Source organism: Oncorhynchus tshawytscha, linkage group LG05 (genome assembly GCF_018296145.1).
Source record: "Oncorhynchus tshawytscha isolate Ot180627B linkage group LG05, Otsh_v2.0, whole genome shotgun sequence".
Lineage (NCBI taxonomy): Eukaryota > Metazoa > Chordata > Actinopteri > Salmoniformes > Salmonidae > Oncorhynchus > Oncorhynchus tshawytscha.
The window spans coordinates 49,972,774-49,995,037 of NC_056433.1; the positions used below are offsets into that span (position 1 = coordinate 49,972,774).

At 42.2% G+C, this 22,264-nt stretch overlaps 1 protein-coding gene across 4 annotated transcripts in view; it reads left to right on the top strand.

The window, feature by feature from the left end:
• Positions 1–15,891, top strand: part of LOC112250759 (low-density lipoprotein receptor-related protein 8) — a 33,016-nt gene extending 17,125 nt beyond the window's left edge. For 2 of the 4 annotated variants that reach the window (XM_024421166.2, XM_024421168.2), the window contains 6 exons: positions 6,844–6,983; positions 8,571–8,712; positions 8,838–8,972; positions 13,030–13,098; positions 14,191–14,348; positions 15,201–15,891. In XM_024421166.2, coding sequence (XP_024276934.1) covers positions 6,844–6,983; positions 8,571–8,712; positions 8,838–8,972; positions 13,030–13,098; positions 14,191–14,348; positions 15,201–15,236 — 680 coding nt within the window. In that variant the 3' untranslated portion in view covers positions 15,237–15,891. The remainder of the gene's footprint in view (positions 1–6,843; positions 6,984–8,570; positions 8,713–8,837; positions 8,973–13,029; positions 13,099–14,190; positions 14,349–15,200) is intronic. The other 2 variants (XM_024421167.2, XM_042322038.1) reach the window with 2 other exon arrangements.
• The last annotated feature ends 6,373 nt before the right edge of the window (positions 15,892–22,264 follow it).

Here is a 22,264-nt window from a genome sequence, read left to right on the forward strand (position 1 = left end):
GAGCAACATCATTGATATATATAGAGAAAAGAGTCGGCCCGAGAATTGAACCCTGTGGCACCCCCATAGAGACTGCCAGAGGACCGGACAACATGCCCTCTGATTTGACACACTGAACTCTGTCTGCAAAGTAGTTGGTGAACCAGGCAAGGCAGTCATTAGAAAAACCGAGGCTATTGAGTCTGCCGATAAGAACATGGTGATTGACAGTCGAAAGCCTTGGCCAGGTCGATGAAGATGGCTGCACAGTACGGTTATGATATCGTTTAGTACCTTGAGCGTGGCTGAGGGGCACCCGTGACCAGCTCGGAAACCAGATTGCACAGCGGAGAAGGTACGGTGGGATTCGAGATGGTCAGTGATCTGTTTGTTGACTTGGCTTTCGAAGACCTTAGATAGGCAGGGCAGGATGGATATAGATCTGTAACAGTTTGAGTCCAGGGTGTCTCCCCCTTTGAAGAGGGGTGATGACCGCGGAACTTTCCAATCCTTGGGGATCTCAGACGATATGAAAGAGAGGTTTAACAGGCTGGTAATGGGGGTTGCGACAATGGCGACGGATAGTTTCAGAAATAGAGGGTCCAGATTGTCAAGCCCAGCTGATTTGTATGGGTCCAGGTTTTGCAGCTCTTTCAGAACATCTGCTATCGGATTTGGGTAAAGGAGAAGCTGGGGAGGCTTGGGCGAGTAGCTGCGGGGGGGGTGGGTCTCAGTACAGTGGGCAGCTGGGAGGAGGTGCTCTTGTTCTCCATGGACTTTACAGTGTCCCAGAACTTTTTGGAGTTAGAGCTACAGGATGCAAATTTCTGCTTGAAAAAGCTGGCCTTTGCTTTCCTGACTGACTCCGTGTATTGGTTCCTGACTTCCCTGAACAGTTTCATATCGCGGGGACTATTCGATGCTATTGCAGTCCACCACAGGATGTTTTTGTGCTGGTCGAGGGCAGTCAGGTCTGGAGTGAACCAAGGGCTATATCTGTTCTTAGTTCTGCATTTTTTGAAGGAGCATGCTTATCTAAGATGGTGAGGAAGTTACTTTTTTTTTTGATCCCGTCAGTTGAGGCAATATCCTTCCAGGATACCCGGGCCAGGTCGATTAGAAAGGCCTGCTCGCAGAAGTGTTTTAGGGAGCGTTTGACAGTAATGAGGGGTGGTCGTTTGACCGCGGACCCGTAGCTGATACAGGCAATGAGGCAGTGATCGCTGAGATCCTGATTGAAGACAGCGGAGGTGTATTTGGAGGGCCAGTTGGTCAGGATAACGTCTATGAGGGTGCCCATGTTTACAGATTTAGGGTTGTACCTGGTGGGTTCCTTGATGATTTGGGTGAGATTGAGGGCATCTAGCTTAGATTGTAGGACTACCGGGGTGTTAAGCATATCCCAGTTTAGGTCACCTAACAGAACAAACTCTGAAGCTAGATGGGGGGCGATCAATTCACAGATGGTGTCCAGGGCACAGCTGGGAGCTGAGGGGGGTTGGTGGCAGGCGGCAACAGTGAGAGACTTATTTCTGGAAAGATTCATTTTTAAAATTAGAAGTTTGAACTGTTTGGGTATGGACCTGGAAAGTATGACATTACTTTACAGGCTATCTCTGCAGTTGACTGCAACTCTTCCCTCTTTGGCAGTTCTATCGTGACGGAAAATATTATAGTTGGGTATGGAAATCTCTGAATTTTTGGTGGCCTTCCTAAGCCAGGATTCAGACACAGCAAGGACATCAGGGTTGGCAGAGTGTGCTAAAGCAGTGAGTAAAACAAACTTAGGGAGGAGGCTTCTGATGTTGACATGCATGAAACCAAGGCTTTTTTGATCACAGAAGTCAACAAATGAGGGTGCCTGGGGACATGCAGCTGTGTGCTAGCTGTGAGCTAACTGCAAGCTACCTAGCTGCAGCTAGCTGCGAGCTAGCTGCGAGCTAGCTGTGAAGATCAGAAGTAGTGGTCCAGGGTATTACGGCAGGAATCCGGCGTTGTTGTGTAGAGACAGTCCGATACTGGTAGACTAGCGAGTATTATCCAGGCTAAAAACAGGGCTGGTATCTGTGCAGAAGGTAAAAGCCGCAAGCAGTGGCTAACAATGACTAAATAGCTTGTAGCTAATTAGCTGGTTAGCTTCTGGAGGTTCTTGAATGTGTTCTAAAATTAAAAATAATAGCGATTCCGCATCACATTGGGTGAGGCAGGTTACCGGAAGGTATAATCGAATTAAAAATCTAAAAGAGATTGAAAATAAAATTGAAATATATATTACGAAAAATACAAAAGTACACGAGAGGAAAAAACACAATCTTCACTGCTACGCCATCTTTGGCTTACTAGTTGGCCAAATGTAGTTTTCATTTCGGATTTACAACAACTCTAGGTTATTTTCATAACCCAGGTTATCTGTAATTATGAGTGAGATATCTCAGAGTGGGATTCATCAGTATCTATCAAAGTTTGAAGAACCAAACACACATCTGTCGGAGACAGACAAGTCCAGTGGTGAATGAGGTGAGCTCCTCCCCTCATAAGGAGCCACTCCCCTGCCCTCTGGTCATTCTCGAGCATGCCTCTTATTCCTTAGGGACGGAAATCCATTAGGGACGGAAAAAGACAATACAAACTCAAAATTTAATTGATGTTCGACAACTGACTCGCGACGCAGGTGGCAAAGGACTATAGACTATCACAGACTACAAATGCAAATCCAGCATTATATTTGCATATCACTGGGACTGTGCTCCCACTCACCCAGGACATTACCTGAAGCGGTACCTGAGGAAGGCCGCAGCATCTTCAAGGGCCCCACACACCCCAGCCACGAGTTGTTCTCTCCCTTACCGTCGGTTAGACGTATAGGAGCATGAGGTCTGATACCAACATGTTCAGAGACCGTTTCTATCTACAATCCATCAGACTGTTGAACACTTGAACTGGACTGACCACCTGCACTGATTCACCACACCTTAACACACATGCACTCACGCACACACCCACCCAGATATACATACACACACACACCGCAGGTGTCTGACTGACATGTCGTGATACCACCGCCTGACAAACATCTGCGTGACGCCTGTGTCTTAAAAAATAGCATTGAGCTACAGTATAATGTTCATCTGCAGGCTATTATAATACGGTCAGCCTCTCAATTACGGGAGGGTCTACTCATACAATTTTGATTTTCTTTACATTAGGTTCAAAAGAAGCGTGTCTTCCTCTTACATGGTACTGCTGGCAACTGTAGCCTATATTCAGTGCTTGACTTGGGCAGGAGCTTACCAGAGCTGAGTACCGACACCTTAAATGTTATGCTGCTTGAGTTCCTGCACCTCTTATAGAATATTAGCTGAAATGTTTTTTTGGAGCTCCTGCACCTAAATATAAACAGTACCGGCACCTATTCCAGTCCAAGTCTAACACTGCCTATATTCTACATTTTGTTTCGTTTTTTTGGCGCTGTTGTGTTTGATGTAAACACCATGGCAATTATGCACGCCAATAGTAATTATATGCCACATGCATCAATCCACTACAGGCCTATCTAACAATGCATGATCATCTAGCCCAGGGTTTTCCAAACTCAGTCCTGGGGACCCCAAGGGGTGCACGTTTTGGTTGCTGCACTAGCACTACACAGCTGATTCAAATAATCAAAACTTGATTTCCTCATTCCTCATGAAGCTGGTTGAGAGAATATGCCAAGAGTGTGCAAAGCTGTCATCAAGGCAAAGGGTGGCAACTTTGAAGAATCTAAAATATATTTTGATTTGTTTAACACTTTTTTGGTTACTACATGATTGCAAAATAGTACAAATAAATAAAAACCATTGAATGAGTAGATGTGTCCAAACTTTTGACTGGTAGGGTATATATTCCGGATTCTGATCTGGACATCTGAATTTTCTTAATTTTTTAAAACTTTCTGGATTATGTGCGTATTGTTTTGTATTGCTAGGTATTATTACTGCACTGTTGGAGCTAGAAACACCAGCATTTTACTTCACCTGCGATAATATCTGCAAATATGTGTACGTGACTAATAAACTTTGATTTGATTTGAATTAGTCTATGATCAACCCCTGATAACTGGGACGTGAAAAACACAAGGCAGGAGCAGAAATATGTTATTTATTCCCGCATTTACACGCATGTCAAAGTTCACGCGTTAAAAAACGCATCTGAACGTCAACATACGTGTGAACGAACATGTCGTTTGACATGTGAACTCGTAAGAAAACAACTTTTTGCCATTGACAGTCCATGTTAATTTAAGACTGTTCCATAGGCACTCAGTTACGCGTTAGGTGACTCGGTGAGAGTCTACATATCAGTAGCTTCGTTAAGCTCAATTTAGTCCCCTAATCACTAGGGCTGTGAATTTCCAGGGACCTCACGATATGATATTATTATGATACTTAAGTGCCGATATGTTGTGTATTGTGATTCTCACAATTCTATATGGATTGCGATTCTATACTGTTATTTTATTGCGATTCCATTGTCCAAACATATTTCTCACTATATGTCTGCTACAGAGGGACAAGAGAGCCATGAGAAAACGAGTTTGATCAGACTTGGAACTAAGTGCTGAAAAAAAATTGGCTTCCTATTTAAAAAGAAGATGGAAAATAAGCTATTAACACTTCCTCTTTGCCTATGTAGAACCATTCTTTATCAGACAGCATATAACTTCTGTTAGTTATAATTCTATGCCAAATGTATGCATTATTTGGTCATTATTGATAAAAATTCTTCAACACCTCCCCTTGTAGGGAGGTGCCAATGACAGAGTTGGTCGCACTTGCACAAAGCTCTCGTTCTATTCAAGTATATGTGCAACGCGTGTACTGGACAAAGACGGTGGATATGCTCTTCCTCCGTAGACGTGAAGGGCGCTGGGTGGAAAGCCACAAGCTTCAAGACGAGACAATTGTAATTGTCGCTGACCTTAGGCATGAAGGCGGAGGGGAAACCTTGGAAAAACCTGGGGCAAACTGTAGGCTCGAATGGTGAATTGACTGTGCGTGGAGCTCAGGCGACCAGTAAAGCTTCTTTAAGGAGAGATCCTTCATCTCCACGCTTTCCAGGGGCTCGAAAGGCTGCTGTGAAATAGCCTCAAGCACAATAGACAGATCCCAAGACGGGGCTAAAGGCTTGGAAACTTTACGTAAGCGACACACTCCCTTCATGAAACAACACAAGGAGTTTTTCCCCACTGTGTTATTGTCGAAGCCTATATGACGGAGCTAGATAGCGGCTAGATAGACCTTAACAGTGGAGAAATCCTTTCCTCTGTCCAAAAAGGTCCAGCAAAAACCATAAAACCTTGAATACAGAGCATTGGTAAGGAATTATCTGTTTTTTGTCATACCACTTGTTTCCATACAGTGAGCATGTAGAAGGGGCCCTGGCACTCTGGATAGTCTCTGACTCTGAGAGGCAGGCCTGTTGGATCCAGATTTAACCTCTCACGAGCTGGGCCCTGGTGTCAGGGTGAGGGTGGAAAATCTCTTGGTTCGTTTGGGTCAGAAGATCTCTGCGTAACAGCAATTGCCAAAGCTTGCCGTAAAGCAAGGGTGTGATCTCCGCAAACCAGGGCTTCCATGGCCATCGAGGGGCTACCAAGATGTAGGGATGAGCCGTGTGTAGTGAGAGTAGGTGTGTTCTTCACAGAATAACGCTGTGTAAGCGCAGAGAGCAAGGGCCACCCTTGGGCTTGATGTATGCTATCACAGTCGTATTGTCCGTCTGGGCAATTCAGGAGGGTCAGTCACCACCTTCCTTGTTCACACCACCCTTAGGGGAGTGCCATAAACGCAGATCAAGGGGTTCTTCCAGTGACGCAGAGCCGAGAGACATGTTGAGGTCACCCTTATCTTTCGATTGAGGTGAGGTCGTATACAAAGTCTTTGGGCAGACACCCAACGTTGGAGGTCACTCATTCTCAGTAGGTTAAGGGATACTACTGAACCCAGCACTCAGAGACCGGCTTGAATAAGCTAAGTAGCCAATAGGCAGAGGGTAGTGGTTTCTTGCATCAAACAACACAACAACATTTTCAATGTCAAGCCCTGCATGTTTTCTTTTCAAAAGTCTCATGGAATGTAGGCCTACATTTAACACCACACATTGGCTACTACTGTAGACTGAATGATAGAACAGCTATTTCCATGTTAAAATGTTATGGAATGCATTTTCTCCATTGTTTTTGATGGTAAGCCACTCTGGTAGGTCTACATTAGGATCAAATAGCTACAGTAGCGAAAGTTTAAAACTGTAACTCAAAGCGGGTACAGCCTCAGTTTTGCACAGAATTTTCACAACATTCAAGTTTGCACTCTGAAGACCAGAAATGTTCTCAGTCCTGAAATTTTTTTGAGGGAGCATTGCTCGTGGGCTAGGAGCTTAGCTAGGTAGCACAATGCTAGCCAGTGGAAGCTAGCCAAGTCTCAGTAGCTAGCCGTGTGACACTAGCCATAACAGAAGACAAAGGGTAGAAAAAGTGTGAAAAACTTTCCTTTCAGTATATTACCCGAAACACAGGAGGAGAGCTCTATATCCTGCTCTCGGCCGCGTAACCTAAGTGGCAAACCTGTGAACCCTTAAGCAGGAAACAGGAATCACGTCTTGCTGTGGAGACCTTGTGTCCTTAAAATGAGGGTAGAGGCTTGACCTTTCTGTCTTCCGAGAGACGTCTGATTGGTTCTTTGAGCTTCTAGAGATTCTGGTGAATCCCGCTGTGAGATATCGAAACAAGTAATTGAACTGTTTTTGATTTACAAAACACTAATGTAATTGATAAGATAGTACCACTAAAAAGTCAGAGTTGAATAGCGTGTGTTTTTCCTACAGACATGCCTCGACAACTCCTGTACTGGGTTGACTCAGGGATGCGCACCATCTCGAGGGTCGGGTTCGACGGGCAGCATCGCAAGACCGTGGTGGAGTCCAATGGATACCTGGACAGGCCCTTCGGATTGGCAGTGTTTGAGGTATGGACATCCAAATGACACTAAGGTCTTATTCTGTAGACCTTCCCCTGTTTCCTTTCCTTTAGTCTTTGAAAACTCATGATCACAGATTTGGAAAGACTGAAGTGGGGGGAAATAGTACAAATGTGGCTTACACCACAAGGGCATACTACAATAGAGCATGTTTCTGGTTTAGAATCCAGCCCTGTAAAGTTAGAAACACAAAAGTTTGATAGAAGCATACACTCTGCTGCGCCCTGTTCCCTCACTTCTCTCTTCTCTCTATGTATAGAAGCATACACTCTGCTGCGCCCTGTTCCCTCACTTCTCTCTTCTATGTATAGAAGCATACACTCTGCTGCGCCCTGTTCCCTCACTTCTCTCTTCTCTCTATGTATAGAAGCATACACTCTGCTGCGCCCTGTTCCCTCACTTCTCTCTTCTCTCTATGTATAGAAGCATACACTCTGCTGCGCCCTGTTCCCTCACTTCTCTCTTCTCTCTATGTATAGAAGCATACACTCTGCTGCGCCCTGTTCCCTCACTTCTCTCTTCTATGTATAGAAGCATACACTCTGCTGCGCCCTGTTCCCTCACTTCTCTCTTCTCTCTATGTATAGAAGCATACACTCTGCTGCGCCCTGTTCCCTCACTTCTCTCTTCTCTCTATGTGTTTACTACAGCTAACAGGACACGTGTATATTGCTGAGAAGCACAGTGGGCAGCCTCTTTAGTCATTCTGCCCAATATCGGCTCGGCTTGGTGCCCAAAGTACAATGTTTGGGATGCAAATCCTAGTGTAATTTAATCATTGTGACTGATTGCATTGTTGAGTGTGTGCCAGACCTATTGTCTGGAACAGGTTCACTAAGCTTCACCCAGTATATGCTCCCAGGTGGCACAGTGGTATAAGGTGCTGCATTTAAAAAAATGTTTTTTTTAACCTTTATTTAACTAGGCAAGTCAGTTAAGAACAAATTCTTATTTACAAAGACGGCCTAGGAACAGTGGGTTAACTGCCTGTTCAGGGGCAGAACGACAGATTTGTACCTTGTCAGCTCGGGGGTTTGAACTTGCAACCTTCCGGTTACTTCCAACGCTCTAACCACTAGGCTACCCTGCCGCCCCAGTGTTAGAGGCATCACTACATTCCCTGGTTCAAATCCAGGCTGTATCACATCTGACCATGATTGAGAGTCCCATAGGGCGCCGCACAATTGGCCCAGCGTTGTCCGAGTTTGGACAGGGTAGGCCGTCATTGTAAATAAGAATTGGTGACTGACTTGCCTAGTTAAATAAAGGTTAAATAACCTATATGCAAAAACACATTTTTTAAATATACAATGGTTGGTATTCAAATCCTAGTTTGTGTCATTGAACTAATATTGCATTGTTGATTCTATTCTCTGGAACAAGTTCACCAAGTCTTCACAGAAGTGGGGGGAAATGGTACACCTTACATACTCGCCATTATTATAAAATGGCATCCAGGGCAGACAGTTTCTGGTTTGGATTCCAGCCCTCATTAATTATTCCATTGTTTCATACACTCTAAAGTGTGGTATTCTGGATGTCGCCATATGTTCACTAATCTCTCACGTCTCTCAGGGACATGTATACTGGAGTGAACAGGACACCCACTCCATATGTAGTGCTGACAAGCACAATGGCAGCCTCTTTAGAGTCATCCTGCCCAATATCGCTTCCCCAGGCGGCTTGGTTCTCATTCACCCGGTTCTTCAACCAAAAGGTATGCATCTGTCAGCCCATCGAGTAAACGTTGATAACTGCTCAAGACACAAAGGTTTGGATTCAACCTTAGTTTGTGTCAATTAGTCTGTTATCTGACTGATGTTATCTTACTGATGTTCCCAGGCCCTGCTGTGTGTGGAAATAACGGCGGAGTTTGTCTATATGAGTGTGTGCCAGACCTTTTCTCTGGAACAAGCTCTCCCAGCTTCACCTGCATTCCTCCAAAAGGGAGTAGCGGTGATGATGATGATGATGATGGTGAGTATGTGAAAGTGGAATGAATTGTGGTTATTACACAGTAGGGATTCATATTTTCTGGAAAATCTCAAAATATTTATTCCCGGGAAAATTGCAAGCCCTTCCCAGGCATCCCGAGATTCCCTTTCAAACTACCAGTGAAAAAAATCTGACATAATTATACCACTGTAAGTTGAGAATATACACAGGAATCTAAGTGTTTTTTTGTTGCAAAGTCACCACGCTATTTCATTGATGTAGCCTAGTTTTAAGGGCTCCTGAGTGGCGCAGCGGTCTAAGGCACTGCATCTTAGTGGTTGAGGCATCACTACAGACACCCTGGTTTGATTCCAGGCTGTATCACAACCGGCCGTGATTGGGAGTCCCACAGAGCAGCGCACAATTGGCCCAGCGTCGCCCGGGTTTGGCCGGTGTAGGCCGTCATTGTAAATAAGAATTTGTTCTTAACTGACTTGCCTAGGCCTATGGAGCACTGTTCAGCCGACTGGGAAAATATTATCAGTTGAATTACAGCCTGGAAATGAAATTGTATTTAGCCTACTATTGACTGATGTCAGCCAGCGGGAGGGCCCTTTGCTCTTCCATTGCACCTGGCTATCAGTCGAATTTGGGAAGGTTGTGGCTGATTTTTACTTTATGATAACCCAGTTATTGTGGTGATTTTGCCAGAGGGTACATACTGTATCCGATGCTGCGCTAAACAAACCGATAAGCAAATATGGGCTATAGCACCATGAGATTCAGCACCGTGGATAGTGCCGTTGTTGATCAATTCTCTGTGAGTCAAACATTTTGGCCTAGGGATCTGTGGAATAACTTTAAAGTGTGTAATACAACACAATGTCATATTATCCATCTACAATTTATGTTGTTAACCCTGGGAAAAATGGGCCTGAGAGGCTCACAGGGATATTGGTATCCACAGTACTTCACTAATTATACATTTTTTGACTCCAATACTTCTTTTATTCCTCAAAAATATATATATCACAGGAGGTTGGAAGCACTTCGTGGTAATGGCTGGAGCGGAATGGTGCATTCGGAAGGTATTCAGACCCCTTGAATGTTTCCACATTTTGTTACGTTACAGCCTTATTCTAAAATGGATTAAATGTTTTTTTCCCCCTCATCACACACAATAACCCATAATGACAAAGCAAAAACAGGTTTTTAGAAATGTTTGCAAATGTATATATTTTTTTTGCAAATGTATAAAAAATTCTAAACATAATATCGCATTTACAGAAGTATTCAGACCCTTTACTCAGTACTTTGTTGAAGCACCCTTGGCAGCGATTACATCCTTGATTCTTCTTGGGTACAATGCTACAAGCTTTGCACACCTGTATTTGGGGAGTTTCTCCCATTCTTCTCTGCAGATCCTCTCAAGCTCTGTCAGGTTGGATGGGGAGTGTCGCTGCTCAGCTATTTTCAGGTCTCTCCAGAGATGTTTGATCGGGTTCAAATCCGGCCTCTAGCTGGGTCCTCAGACATTTAAAGACTTGTCCAGAAGCCACGCCTGCCTTCTCTTGGCTGTGTGCTTAGGGTTGTTGTCCTGTTGGAAGGTGAGCCTTCACCCCAGTCTGAGTTCTTGAGTACTCTGGAGCTGGTTTTCATCAAGGATCTCTCTGCACTTTGCTCTGTCAGCTTTTCCTTCGATCCTGACTAATCTCCCAGTGAAAAACATCCTCACAGCATGATGCTGCCACCACCATGCTTCACCATAGGGATGGTGCCAGGTTTCCTCCAGACGTGACAATCTTGGTTTCATCAGACCAGAGAATCTTGTTTCTCATGGTCTTGAGTCTTTAGGTGCCTTTTGGCAAACTCAAAGCAGGGCTTCCATCTGGCCACTCTACCATGAAGGCCTTATTGGTGGAGTGCTGCTGAGATGGTTGTCCTTCTGGAAGGTTCATCTTCTCCCTTGATTGCTCAGTTTTGCCGGGCGGCCAGCTCTAGGAAGAATCTTGGTGGTTCCAAACTTCTTCCATTTAAGAATGATGGAGGCCACTTTGTTCTTGGGGAATGTTCTTGCTGCAGAAATGTTTTGGTATCCTTCCCCCAGATCTGTGCCTCAACACAATCCTGTGTCAGAGCTCTAGGGAAAATTCCTTCGACCTCATGGTTTGTTTTTTTTCCTCAACTCTGGGACCTTATATAGACAGGTGTGTGTGCCTTTTCTAAATAATGTCCAATCTATTGAATTTACTACAGGTAGACTCCAATCAAGTTGTAGAAACATCTCAAGGAATATAAATTGAAACAGGATGCACCTGAACTCAATTTCGTGTCTCATAGCAAATGGTTTGAATACTTATGTAAATAAGGTATCTGTTTTCCTAAAAACCTGTTTTCGCTTTGTCATTGTGGGGTATTGTGTGTAGATTGAGAAATGTTTTATTTAATCCGTTTTAGAAATAGGCCGTAACGTAACAAAATGGAAAAAATCAAGGGGTCTGAATACTTTCCAAATGCACTGTATATTATTTCAAATGCACTGTAATTTAAGCTTTAAAAGTGCAAAGATTTCTCTCTGCCTCATGGCAAAATGTGTATAATTGCAGGATATTGGCTTTAAAGCTGCAGCAACAAAAACATTTCTTTGCCCCATGACGAAACGAATTGCAGGAAATTAGCTTGCATACTGCAAAGTCTTTTCTTTGATGGCAATAGATGGGCCTTTAAAATGTTATTTCCCAGGGCCCATGACTTGGTTTGTCCGGCCATGCACTGCCGAAGTCATAGTAAAACTCCTTTATATGCTATTTTTTTGTTGTTATCCCCTGATGAATTTGCTATCACAAAAAGGGTCCTCGGCTCCAAAAAGTTTGAGAACCCTTGCGCTCGAACACCACAAGCACAGAGACTCACAGTCGTGTGATTCACAAAATTGTAATGATGACAAATACTTTACTCAGTTGGTCACTCCCATAGAATTCTATGGTCAGACCACCTAAGGCCAACTGAGTGTTTGTTATCCCAAGCGTATGTATGCGCTTTGTGCAATAGCCAGGGGACGAGGTTAAAAGATAGTCAACAATGCAAGTTATACGCCATGAAAGTGACGTTTTCTAATGGGAACTTGACTTTGTGTTTAGTAGCATAAATAGGTGGGCTGGTATTGTTGTAATCGCTGGTCTAATGTGAAAGTGAAGTCAGATAGTTGAAATTTTTGCATAGAAATGGTATATTATTGTTCCCTAGATACTGTCTTTTTTGGGAGGAATTAGGAAGGAGATTCATCAGGAGATCTTAAGCTCCCGGTTTACTGGTGTTAAATCCCTATTAAAAAATAGGGGTAGGGTTGTAGAGAATCAAAGGACCATGAATATAATAAGAAACCTTAGGTGCTGGCTTAAGGCCGGTAGCAATCACTACAGAATGTCCGGTCAGAACAAGGAGGAGGCGCATGTCCAGGTTAAGGGAAGTTTAATGGAAGAAGATGCACACATCCCACACACCCACATCTGACCACTGATGGTTCAGATAACTGACATTAACTATGTGGTCGTTTAGATGCACGCAAAATTAAACATCAGACATACAGGGATTCAGTCCACAGTAGAAAAAGTTCAGCAGGAGGGAAAACTGTGGAAGTGCTCATCAGGATGGGGAAAGACCACACAGCATGCTGGGGTCATAGAATAACTGCAACTAACGTCCCGGGAATCAAGGCCACTGATAGGCTGAACGAGATGTGGTGGTAAGTATTTGGCGTAACCTTGACCAGTAAGACACTAACAAAAGTGTGGGTCCTCTGAATGGGAGACTAAGCTGTCCGAAAGAGTAGAAAATAAGGGGGGGAAAATGCAAAGTAGCTTTTTAGCACAACTGGTGCGGCCAGTTGTTGCGTGTACAACTTCCTGTATTACGATTGGCTCTCGTACGCAAGGTTAGCAACAATAGCAAAATCATTAACAATACAAAAGATATTCTCATCCTTGAAAACTGATGTCCCATAACCTTTTGAAAATTGCAGTTGGTGAAACATTTTCCATTTGTTATTCTTTGTGATTACTTGATTGCGGAATTGTTATTTTCCTTTTTTTGGATCCAGTCGTTTCTCACACTCTTCCAGGCCCAGCGCTGTCTGATACAACCTCTGCTGGACTCCTTTCGCTCATAGGTAGGTTTTGTGGTATATTTAGCAATGAATCCATTACATTTAGATCCCTTACGGTTTGTTTATATCATGCCATCTATGGAACTGTACTGGAGAGATGATATTGCTCAGGTGTAAAGAAAGATTCAAATGATGACCATTTTATGTAAATATGGGTATAAGTGTCAGTACTTATGGTTTATAGAAATAGCAGCTTATGGTTTATATGCAAAACAAACGGTAACACTTTATTTTAAGGTACACATAATAGCCACTAATTTGTAGTTTATACGTGTCTATATAAGTAGCCATTAAGGCCTTTATTATGTCTTATTAGTCCTATAAGGTGTGCACCTTTCTGTCCAATGTGGTCCTTTCTGGACAATATTTCTGCAAGTAAGAATAAGGTAACATTTTAGTATAGGGAACACATCTTAAAGCACTATGCCATAGTTAGTTCCACATTGAGACAGCATACTAAGAGTCTGTTTTTTGTTTAACTTGCTCTTAAAGGTCCAGGGCAGCCATTTTTTTTATCTCAATTTCAAATTATTTCTGGGTAACAATGAAGTACCTTATTGTGATTGATTTAAGTTAAAATGGTCAAAAAGGGGCCTCCTGAGGGGCGCAGCGGTCTAAAGCAATGCATGGCAGTGCTTGAGGCGTCACTACAGACCTGGGTTCGATCGCAGCCGGCCGCGACCGAGAGACCCACGAGGATGCTCACAACTAGCCTATCCCACCAAAACAGGCAAAAATTTCAGGCCATCTTTTCAAACAGCTCTTACACTAAAAGGGAATTATCATAAATTCACAATTTGACAGTATTATTCCAAACTCCATGTGGAGATGTATGTAAAACACAGGCAAATCACGTTTTTGACTGCACTGGGCCTTTAAATACTGTGTCTTTTATTATGACTAACAATTAGGTTATTAAGGATTGGCCTTTTAACACGACTTTGAATAAGAATACACTTAATTACGCCTAATATGTGGCTAATAAGACATAGATATGACTTATTACCTTACTTATACACATGCTTAGAAACTATAAAGTATGTGTACCTTTTTAAAGTAAAATGCAAAACTAACCAGTTTATATTTTCTACCCAGTTGTCCTGATTGTGCTATTGGCGGGGGTGGTGTTGTGGTGGTGGAGGGAGGAGTGCAGGCCCTCCAGGACACTCGACCTCCAAGACTTCTCCCTGAAGGAGTCCCAGGACCCCCTCATCCAGGCACCAGCCAGAGGCATGGAGGTTTGTCCTGTCAAGGTAAGCCCTGCCAATGAAGAAGACGGGTCCGTGGGATTCCTAGGTAAAACAGATAATAGATCTCAATAAGAATGAAAGACAAATGAATTCCTTTATAAAGTTGGATTTCCTTTAATAAGCAAAGGATGAATTCCTTTAATGTAATTAAGTGTGTTTACATGGAAACAAATAATTTGATATTAACTGATTATGCCGGTTATGGCATTAGTCATGTAAACACTTTCATCTTAATCGGTGTAAGCATACAGCGATTAAAACACCTGGTTTTCTGAGCAATCTTTCTAATTATTAGGACATGTAAAAGCCTTAATCAGAGTTATAGCGGTGTATTTGATCTGCACATGTGCAAGCACGAGCAGCGTGAGCTTCCTCCTTTTGCGCGAGTGAGTTCAGAAAAACTGAAAGTATGCATCTTAGAGTTTTCACATACAAACGTTATATGTCCAAACTAAGAATCAAATATGCCTCACAAGAATAACATGGTCTGTGTGGTGGAACGTTTATTTTGATTGGCCATTTTCTGCATTTATCAAAGTCCCATCAGGTAGCCTGATTTCAGACGTGTCCATGTAAACAGGATTATTAGGGAAATCGTTCTTCTTGCAAAGCATGTAAACGTTTAAATCAAACTATTATATGAATCGGATTATTCACAATAATTGACTCCAATGACCCTGGTGTCTTATACCGTGCTTCACCTGACAGACTGCCCTCACCTGACACACTGCCCTCTGTTAAAATTCTTAAGTGGCACAAATTTCACTGTAAGGTTGTATTCGGCGCACATGACAAATAAACGTTGATTTGGTGAATGTGATCACTATGCTTATTAAACTGTCATCTTCTCCTCAGGACACTTTGCTTAAGCTGGACTTGGACCATTACTAAGTGTCTTAAGTCACATGTAAGAGTCACCGGTGTCCAGCAGTGCTCCCACCCCTCCCAGTGCCAGCAATCCCTGCAGTCTCATCAGGTTATCTGGCCAAAGGGAGTGAGAAGAAGAGAGGAGGCATCTTACAGCACTTCCCCTTGATGACCAGTGGTCCTCCCAGGGCCTCATTCAACCTCAATGTTGATTTCATTTGAGTTGTGGCTCATTTAAAGCCTGGATCAAGTCCACCTCGGTTTCAGTGAAGGCTAAAAATGTACTTAAACAATTGACTTGAAAATTACTTGAGCAACTTGAACAAGATTTTCTGTGAGGATTTTTCTAGGTCATTGCCTTTTTTTCTAACTTGACTGGAGTTTAATTGGAATTGACCCCGGCCTTGGGGGTCCTGGGAGCATATCAGTGATTAGCTACAGATGTCCAGCCTATGAGATACTGTACCTCTCATGCATACACTTGAATTGTGACAAGATCTGAATGTTTTTTTGCAATCGGTTGGCTAGTCTATATGTTCAAACTAATCCCCATATTTCGTCAGGGCATGGACTCTACAAGGTGTCAAAAGCATTTCACGGTGATGCTGGCCCATGTTGACACCAATGCTTCCCACAGTTGTTGCAAGTTGGCTGGATATCATTTGGGTGATGGACAATTCTTGATACACACTGGAAACTGTTGTGTGAAAAACCCAGCAGCGTTGCAGTTCTTGACACTCAAATCGGCGCGCCTTGCACCTACTACCATACCCCGTTCAAAGGGACTTAAATATTTTGTCTTGCCCTTTCATCCTCTGAATGGCACACATACACAATCCATGTCTCAAGACTTGAAAATGATTCTGGAACCTGTCTCCTCTCATTCATCTACACGGATTGAAGTAGATTTAACAAGTGACATCAATAAGGGATCAGTCTATGGCATAGAAAGAGCAGGTGCTCCCAATGTTTTGCACACTCAGTGTATATGTTTATATGCAGTGCATTCAGAAAGTATTCAGACCCTTTGACTTTCTCCACATTTTGTTACGTTACAGCCTTATTCTAAAATTGATTAAATTGTTTTTTTTTTACATCAATCTACACACAATACCACATAATGACAAAGCAAAAACAGGTTTTTAGATATTTTTGCAAATGTGTATATATTAAAAATCTGAAATCACATTTATATAAGTATTCAGACTGTTTACTCAGTAATATCTCAAGGATGTTCAATGGAAACAGGATGCACTTGAGCTCGAGTCTCATAGCAAAGGGTCTGAATACTTATGTAAATAAGGTACTTCAGTTTTATTATTTTGTAATACATTTGCAAAAACTTTTTAAACCTGGGGTATTGTGTGTAGATTGATGTGGAATTTTTTTTCTTTAATCAATTTTAGAATAAGGCTGTAACTTAACAAAATGTGGGAAAAGTCAAGGGGTCTGAATACTTTCTGAATGCACTGTACATTGATTCACACACACGATTAATCACTCTCCATTTGTTACAGTATTATGCAAAACTATGAACCAGGCTAACAATTTGTGGAGTGTAGAATGTCTTGTCATTGATTCATCACATAATATCAGTATATTTCAAGAGACATGGGTTTTACGTTCTGCTCCTAGTTACATGCACTCTCTACTCTTATCTGGTGTTCTGGAATCAACTGTAGTTGAGATGTGTTTTACTGTAACGTGGTCTAAGGTGGCTCTGTTGTTGAAGTACAGCACTCACTCAATGCTGTAATCGAGTCATTCACACTGATCTGCCTGGTTTAGATCAGTTGCTATGTCTTCCTTGACAATGTTATGCCTTTTTGTTTGATTATTGTAAATTATTTGCTGTCCTTTCAAATAGTTTATTATTAGGCTTTTTGTTATTTGAGGTGTCAAGCAAAACATGTCATTGCCACAATAAAAAGCACAGTATGTCTGAAATCTATTTTGCTGATTTAAATTCTATAAATATAGTTTTAAATCCGTGGAACCTTAAAACTACGGAAGAGTATTAGGTCCAAGTGAAGAGAAAAAAATAATAAAACGGTGATGGTGGTAATTAGAATTGTTTTAATGTACGCATAGTACCTTCTCTTGAAACACTTAGAGTAAATTCTGAATGGATTGTTGAGAATAAAGACTAAATTACATTTCGTGAATAAAGTGGCAATATTTCGATAAAGCTGCACACGCTCGATCGCGCGCGCACACACACGGTATCCCCAAAGCAATACCATTCTAATGGCTATAGTGGGTGGGTTGGTTTAAGCCCCATCTGATACAGCAATTCTACGGTCCATTATTATGACTTAACAGCTCCAGCCACTACTAGTAGCCTCTAAGGTGAGCAAGTGGTAGCTTAAGTTAGCGGTGTAGTTGGGTAATATAGTTTTGGGATAACTCTTGCTTCCTTCATTCCTCCCATCCTTGAAGACATGACCGATAGTGAAATGAGATTTTACGCTACCAACCATGTCAGATCAGTGGTTATTTCTTTATTATTTCCTATGATCATTGATCTTATAGGCCTATATTTAGATCAATTATTATTTTACCAAAAAAAAGGGAGAATCCATCCATGAATATATTCACACAGTGCTTTTTAAGACGAGCTGCTTTGCACATGCAGGAGGGGTCCTTGCTTTGCCTCTCCTAACATAGACACGTTTGCATAAAATACCTGTTTCATTCCGCCCGCAGCCGTTGTTGGATAGGCCTATACTTTCACTTGCCCACTGTAATGTACTATTAGCCTACAGGTTAGGGTACTCGATCTAGTGGTCCACTATAGGTTTATAATGGCCTTCAAAATATCAGTGTTGCAGCGAATTTGGAGAGCAGCTGGACATGGGACACATACTGTACACACGCATAGCCCCCGGTCTCCAGGATCCCAAGATAATTTGTTTCATTGGACGCTCAAGTAGGCTACTAGCCTATAGTCGTTAGAAGGATCGTTGCCATGAGGGGAAAATGCTACTCTTAATAATGCACCATGGCTTCCTGAGTGGGGCAGCGGTCTAAGGCACTGCATCGCAGTGCTAGAAGCGTCACTACAGACCCGGGTTCGATCCCAGGCTGTGTCGCATTCGGCCGTAACCGGGAGACCCATGAGGCGGGCGCACAATTGGCCCAGCGTCGTTAGGGGAGGGTTTGGCCGGGATGTCCTTATCCCATCGCGCTCTAACGCCTCCTTGTGGCGGGCCGGGCGCATACACGCTGAACGGAGGACATTGGTGCGGCTGGCTTCCGGGTGAAGTAGGCAGTGTATCAAGAAGCAGTTCCGGCTTGGTAGGGTCGTGCTTCGGAGAGAGCCTCTCCGTACTGGAGTTGCAGCGATGGGACAAGACTGTAACTACCAATTGGGGAGAAAAAGGAGTAAATAAAGCACCATGGATAAACTCGTTAATAGTTGCCATTATGCACACATTCTTTGTTCCCCCTATTCTGAACTTCCCTTATGTCACACTTTCACTTACATGTAGATTTTTCAGCATTGATATTTCTATTAAGACCTATTTTAAATATTGATGAATAGATTAAATTAATAGATTTTTAAAAATACACTTTTCCTTTTTGCTAAATTAATTAATTTACTGATAGAATACACTGGGCAGTTATGACAGCTGGCCCAGTAGCAAGGTATGTTGTCACACAATATGGGGCAAGTTGTCACAATGTTATCTGTGCTGTTAGTAAAAACAGTTGAAGCCTTATGCATCACTTGATACTATTTGAAGGAAGAATGTTCTCAATAAATGCTAACTACATGATTGCAAGTATATCTTATTTCACTGCTTATTGGAGATAATTGCACTTTATTGTGGTAAATCCTTATAAATGAGCTGAACACAAATTACAATGTCAATGTGTCTTATGCTTAAGGTGCCACGCAGATGTGCAAGATCAGGAACAAACCACCTACAAAGCTGGGCACAGTGTGCAGTTTGACTAGTGATATTGATATTCCCTAGGGCTGCTACTGTCGTGGACGACTCAGAGTTAAAGTAAATGAAGCAATTTTTATTAACGCGCGTAGAGGTTCAAACTCAATACAAGCCTGATGATACTCAAAAAGGGAGGTTCCCTTTCAGTCCTTTTATACTGCTACACAAACAAGTCATAGAAACATGGTTGGTTCCCTGTATGTGACTGATTTATACCACACAAGGCTTATTACCTTAACTGAGATATTGTATCACTCCTAGTTCCCAGAGCAATGTTCTGGGCGTACTGCCAAATGACTTATAAGTCATAGTGTGGTTGAATTCTTTGTGCAGTCAACGGACAAGAAAATGTCCATCAAACTACTCATATTCCCTAGGGTTGTTCAGCATTCAAAATGCCTTGTAGATCAGTGAAAAATATAAACGCAACATGCAACATTTTAGAGGATTTTACTGAGTTACAGTTCATATAAGGAAATCAGTCAATTGAAAGAAATTCGTTAGGCCCTAATCTATGGATTTCACATGACTGGGTATATTTTTGTATTTTAAATGTATCCATTATTTTACCAGGTAAGTTGACTGAGAACACGTTCTCATTTACAGCAACGACCTGGGGAATAGTTACAGGGGAGAGGAGGGGGATGAATGAGCCAAATATAGATATGCATCTGTTGGTAGGGCTAAGCTTAGCAGTTTAGTAGGGCTAATATAAGCGGACTAGTTGTCTAGAAACCTTGCATGCTGATGTGTAATAATACATTCTTAAAGTATTTGCTTGTAAATTGACAGAAAATGTCATTGAAACCAGTAGTTAAGAGTGCAAACGATTTGGTTTCATTTGAAGTTATACATTTAAAGTGATTTCTGTTGGCGTTTACATTATAGGGAATATGCTGGCTTGCCAGGTGCTCCATATGATGTCAAACCCTGCAAAAAAACATGTTTTTCCAGGCATGACTTTTGACATTTTTCAAGGAACATAAATGGAACCTGGAAGGAAACCGGTTAATAATGTTATTTTACGTTCCAGGCATTGTTTCTAGTCCCACAACAAAATGTAACAAAGTACCTATACAAAGCCCTCACTCTGTCACTCAGAAACATATTCCAGTCTGACTGTAAGCTTAAAATATTTGCTTGTACGTGTCTAGGGCAAGCATTATTTAGAAGATGTCTGTCATAAGATGCCCAGGGCACAAAGTCTCCTCCTCAAACCTCTCTAGCTCTCTCTCCAGCCGTAAAAGTGCAGTCACATCTTGCGCCATAGGCTGCACTTGTCTGTCCAACACGCATGTAAACTACTAGCATGCCTGCTCTATCCTCACTGATTGGTGAAGTAATTTAATGAGCTAAATGTAAAACAAGTTTGATTTCACAGGTTAAAAAGGGAACAGAAAGGAATGATTTTAACCCGTCGTTTTTTGGGGTTCGAACTTTATTTTTCTGATCGTAACAGTGGAACGACACAAACGAAAATAGTGGTTCTGTTCGTAACAAAACGGTTGGAAAATATTTTTGGTTGTAACCCCTGGTTTTAATAAATAAAGAATGTAATAAAAGTGAGGTGTAACTTTGTATCAGGACTTTTGATGTGTTCACCTATACTAATGCAAATCCATATGTTACATGTGGTAACGTTTATGTTACCTACCCATTAAGTAGGTTGCTGATAACGCAAAATCAGGTCCAGTAGAGTGGTTTAAGGTGGTAGGGATTACTGAATGATTCAGTTACTGAATGATTGTCAGTGGCACCAATGACTCTTAACTGTCTATGGCTGCATTCTGCGCCTCTCTTGCCACAAACTGAAACTCAACTACAGTGTTCCCAGTTAAAATTGAATTTGAAGAGGTTTATTATACGACTGTACCATTTCCATAATTCAAGTCTGAATAAAAAAAATCTCTGCCATTGACTGAGGAAGATGAAAGTTAACTGGTTCAGGATGTGGAAAGTTGTCACGAGAAGAGACAACAATGCAGTGAGTGAGAGATATGGGATCTGACTGTGGCCCTGCTCAGACACAACTCCTAGCCCCTACACAAGGGACTGGAATCTGACTGTGGCCCTGTTCAGACACAAACCCTTGTCCCTATACTAGGCACTGGCCGTGTCCGAAATCTGGCTTGCTTACTACTTACTTCAACGGCATACTGTGTACTAATTGTACCTCGTTGACGGGAGGGAGTCACCTTCGGTAATATTCGTGACACTCCAGAGTTCCCTGTTTTGAATGCACCACCAGTTACGGTTTCATATGAACCGATAAGGATCCTTTGTAGCCCCACCCAGTGACTTTTCATGTTGTTGTTTTGGCTAATGCTAGCTAAGTAGCTAGCATTTGGAATAACATATTTGGATTAAACTTAAGTGTACCTTTAGGCCTACACATGTATCAATTGAAGAGTCACCTGAAGCTCGAGTGGAATGGGAGATGCAGTACAGGAATGCAGTGCTGAGGCAGACCGTTTGTAATGAGGACGACTGGTTACTACTCAACTGTGTGTAGTGATGTTGCTGAGGAATCACCCAAGTGGGTGCCATACATTGTGAAGGAGAAGCCCAAGCCATGGCTCCATGACTCTGGCTGGTTCCCAGAGTAGCTCTCTACAAGATCATCACCAGACTCCATCTTCATCAACCATATCCCTGGCCACCTTCCTCTGATCAAGCCATGAACTGTCCCTCTCTATCTTTGGGGGATGAATGCCCTCAGACTTGGCCTCTATTGGTTGACCTAGCCAACTATAGCTATGATTTATTGCTTGTTTGAACCCTAACCCTATCCTTAATTTAGTTCAGTAGAGCAAAAAGCTCTGACAGAGGCTGACACGTAGGCCAAAACCTCCATAAAAAAGTTATACTACGAAGAGCAGTATGGAGGTTTATTTTTTCTTTCAACTTATGTTGTTACCATGCTACAAGATAGCTCAGATGTGCGATTACATTTTTTGAAATGTTGAAAGTAACACACATGTACCGGTATCAAATAAAAATGTTTATTACAAAAATGTAACACTTTTTAAATGAGAACACAAATCCACTTTCGATTTTAAAAAAGGACTTCACCAAAAACAGAAGAAATGTAATAACTAT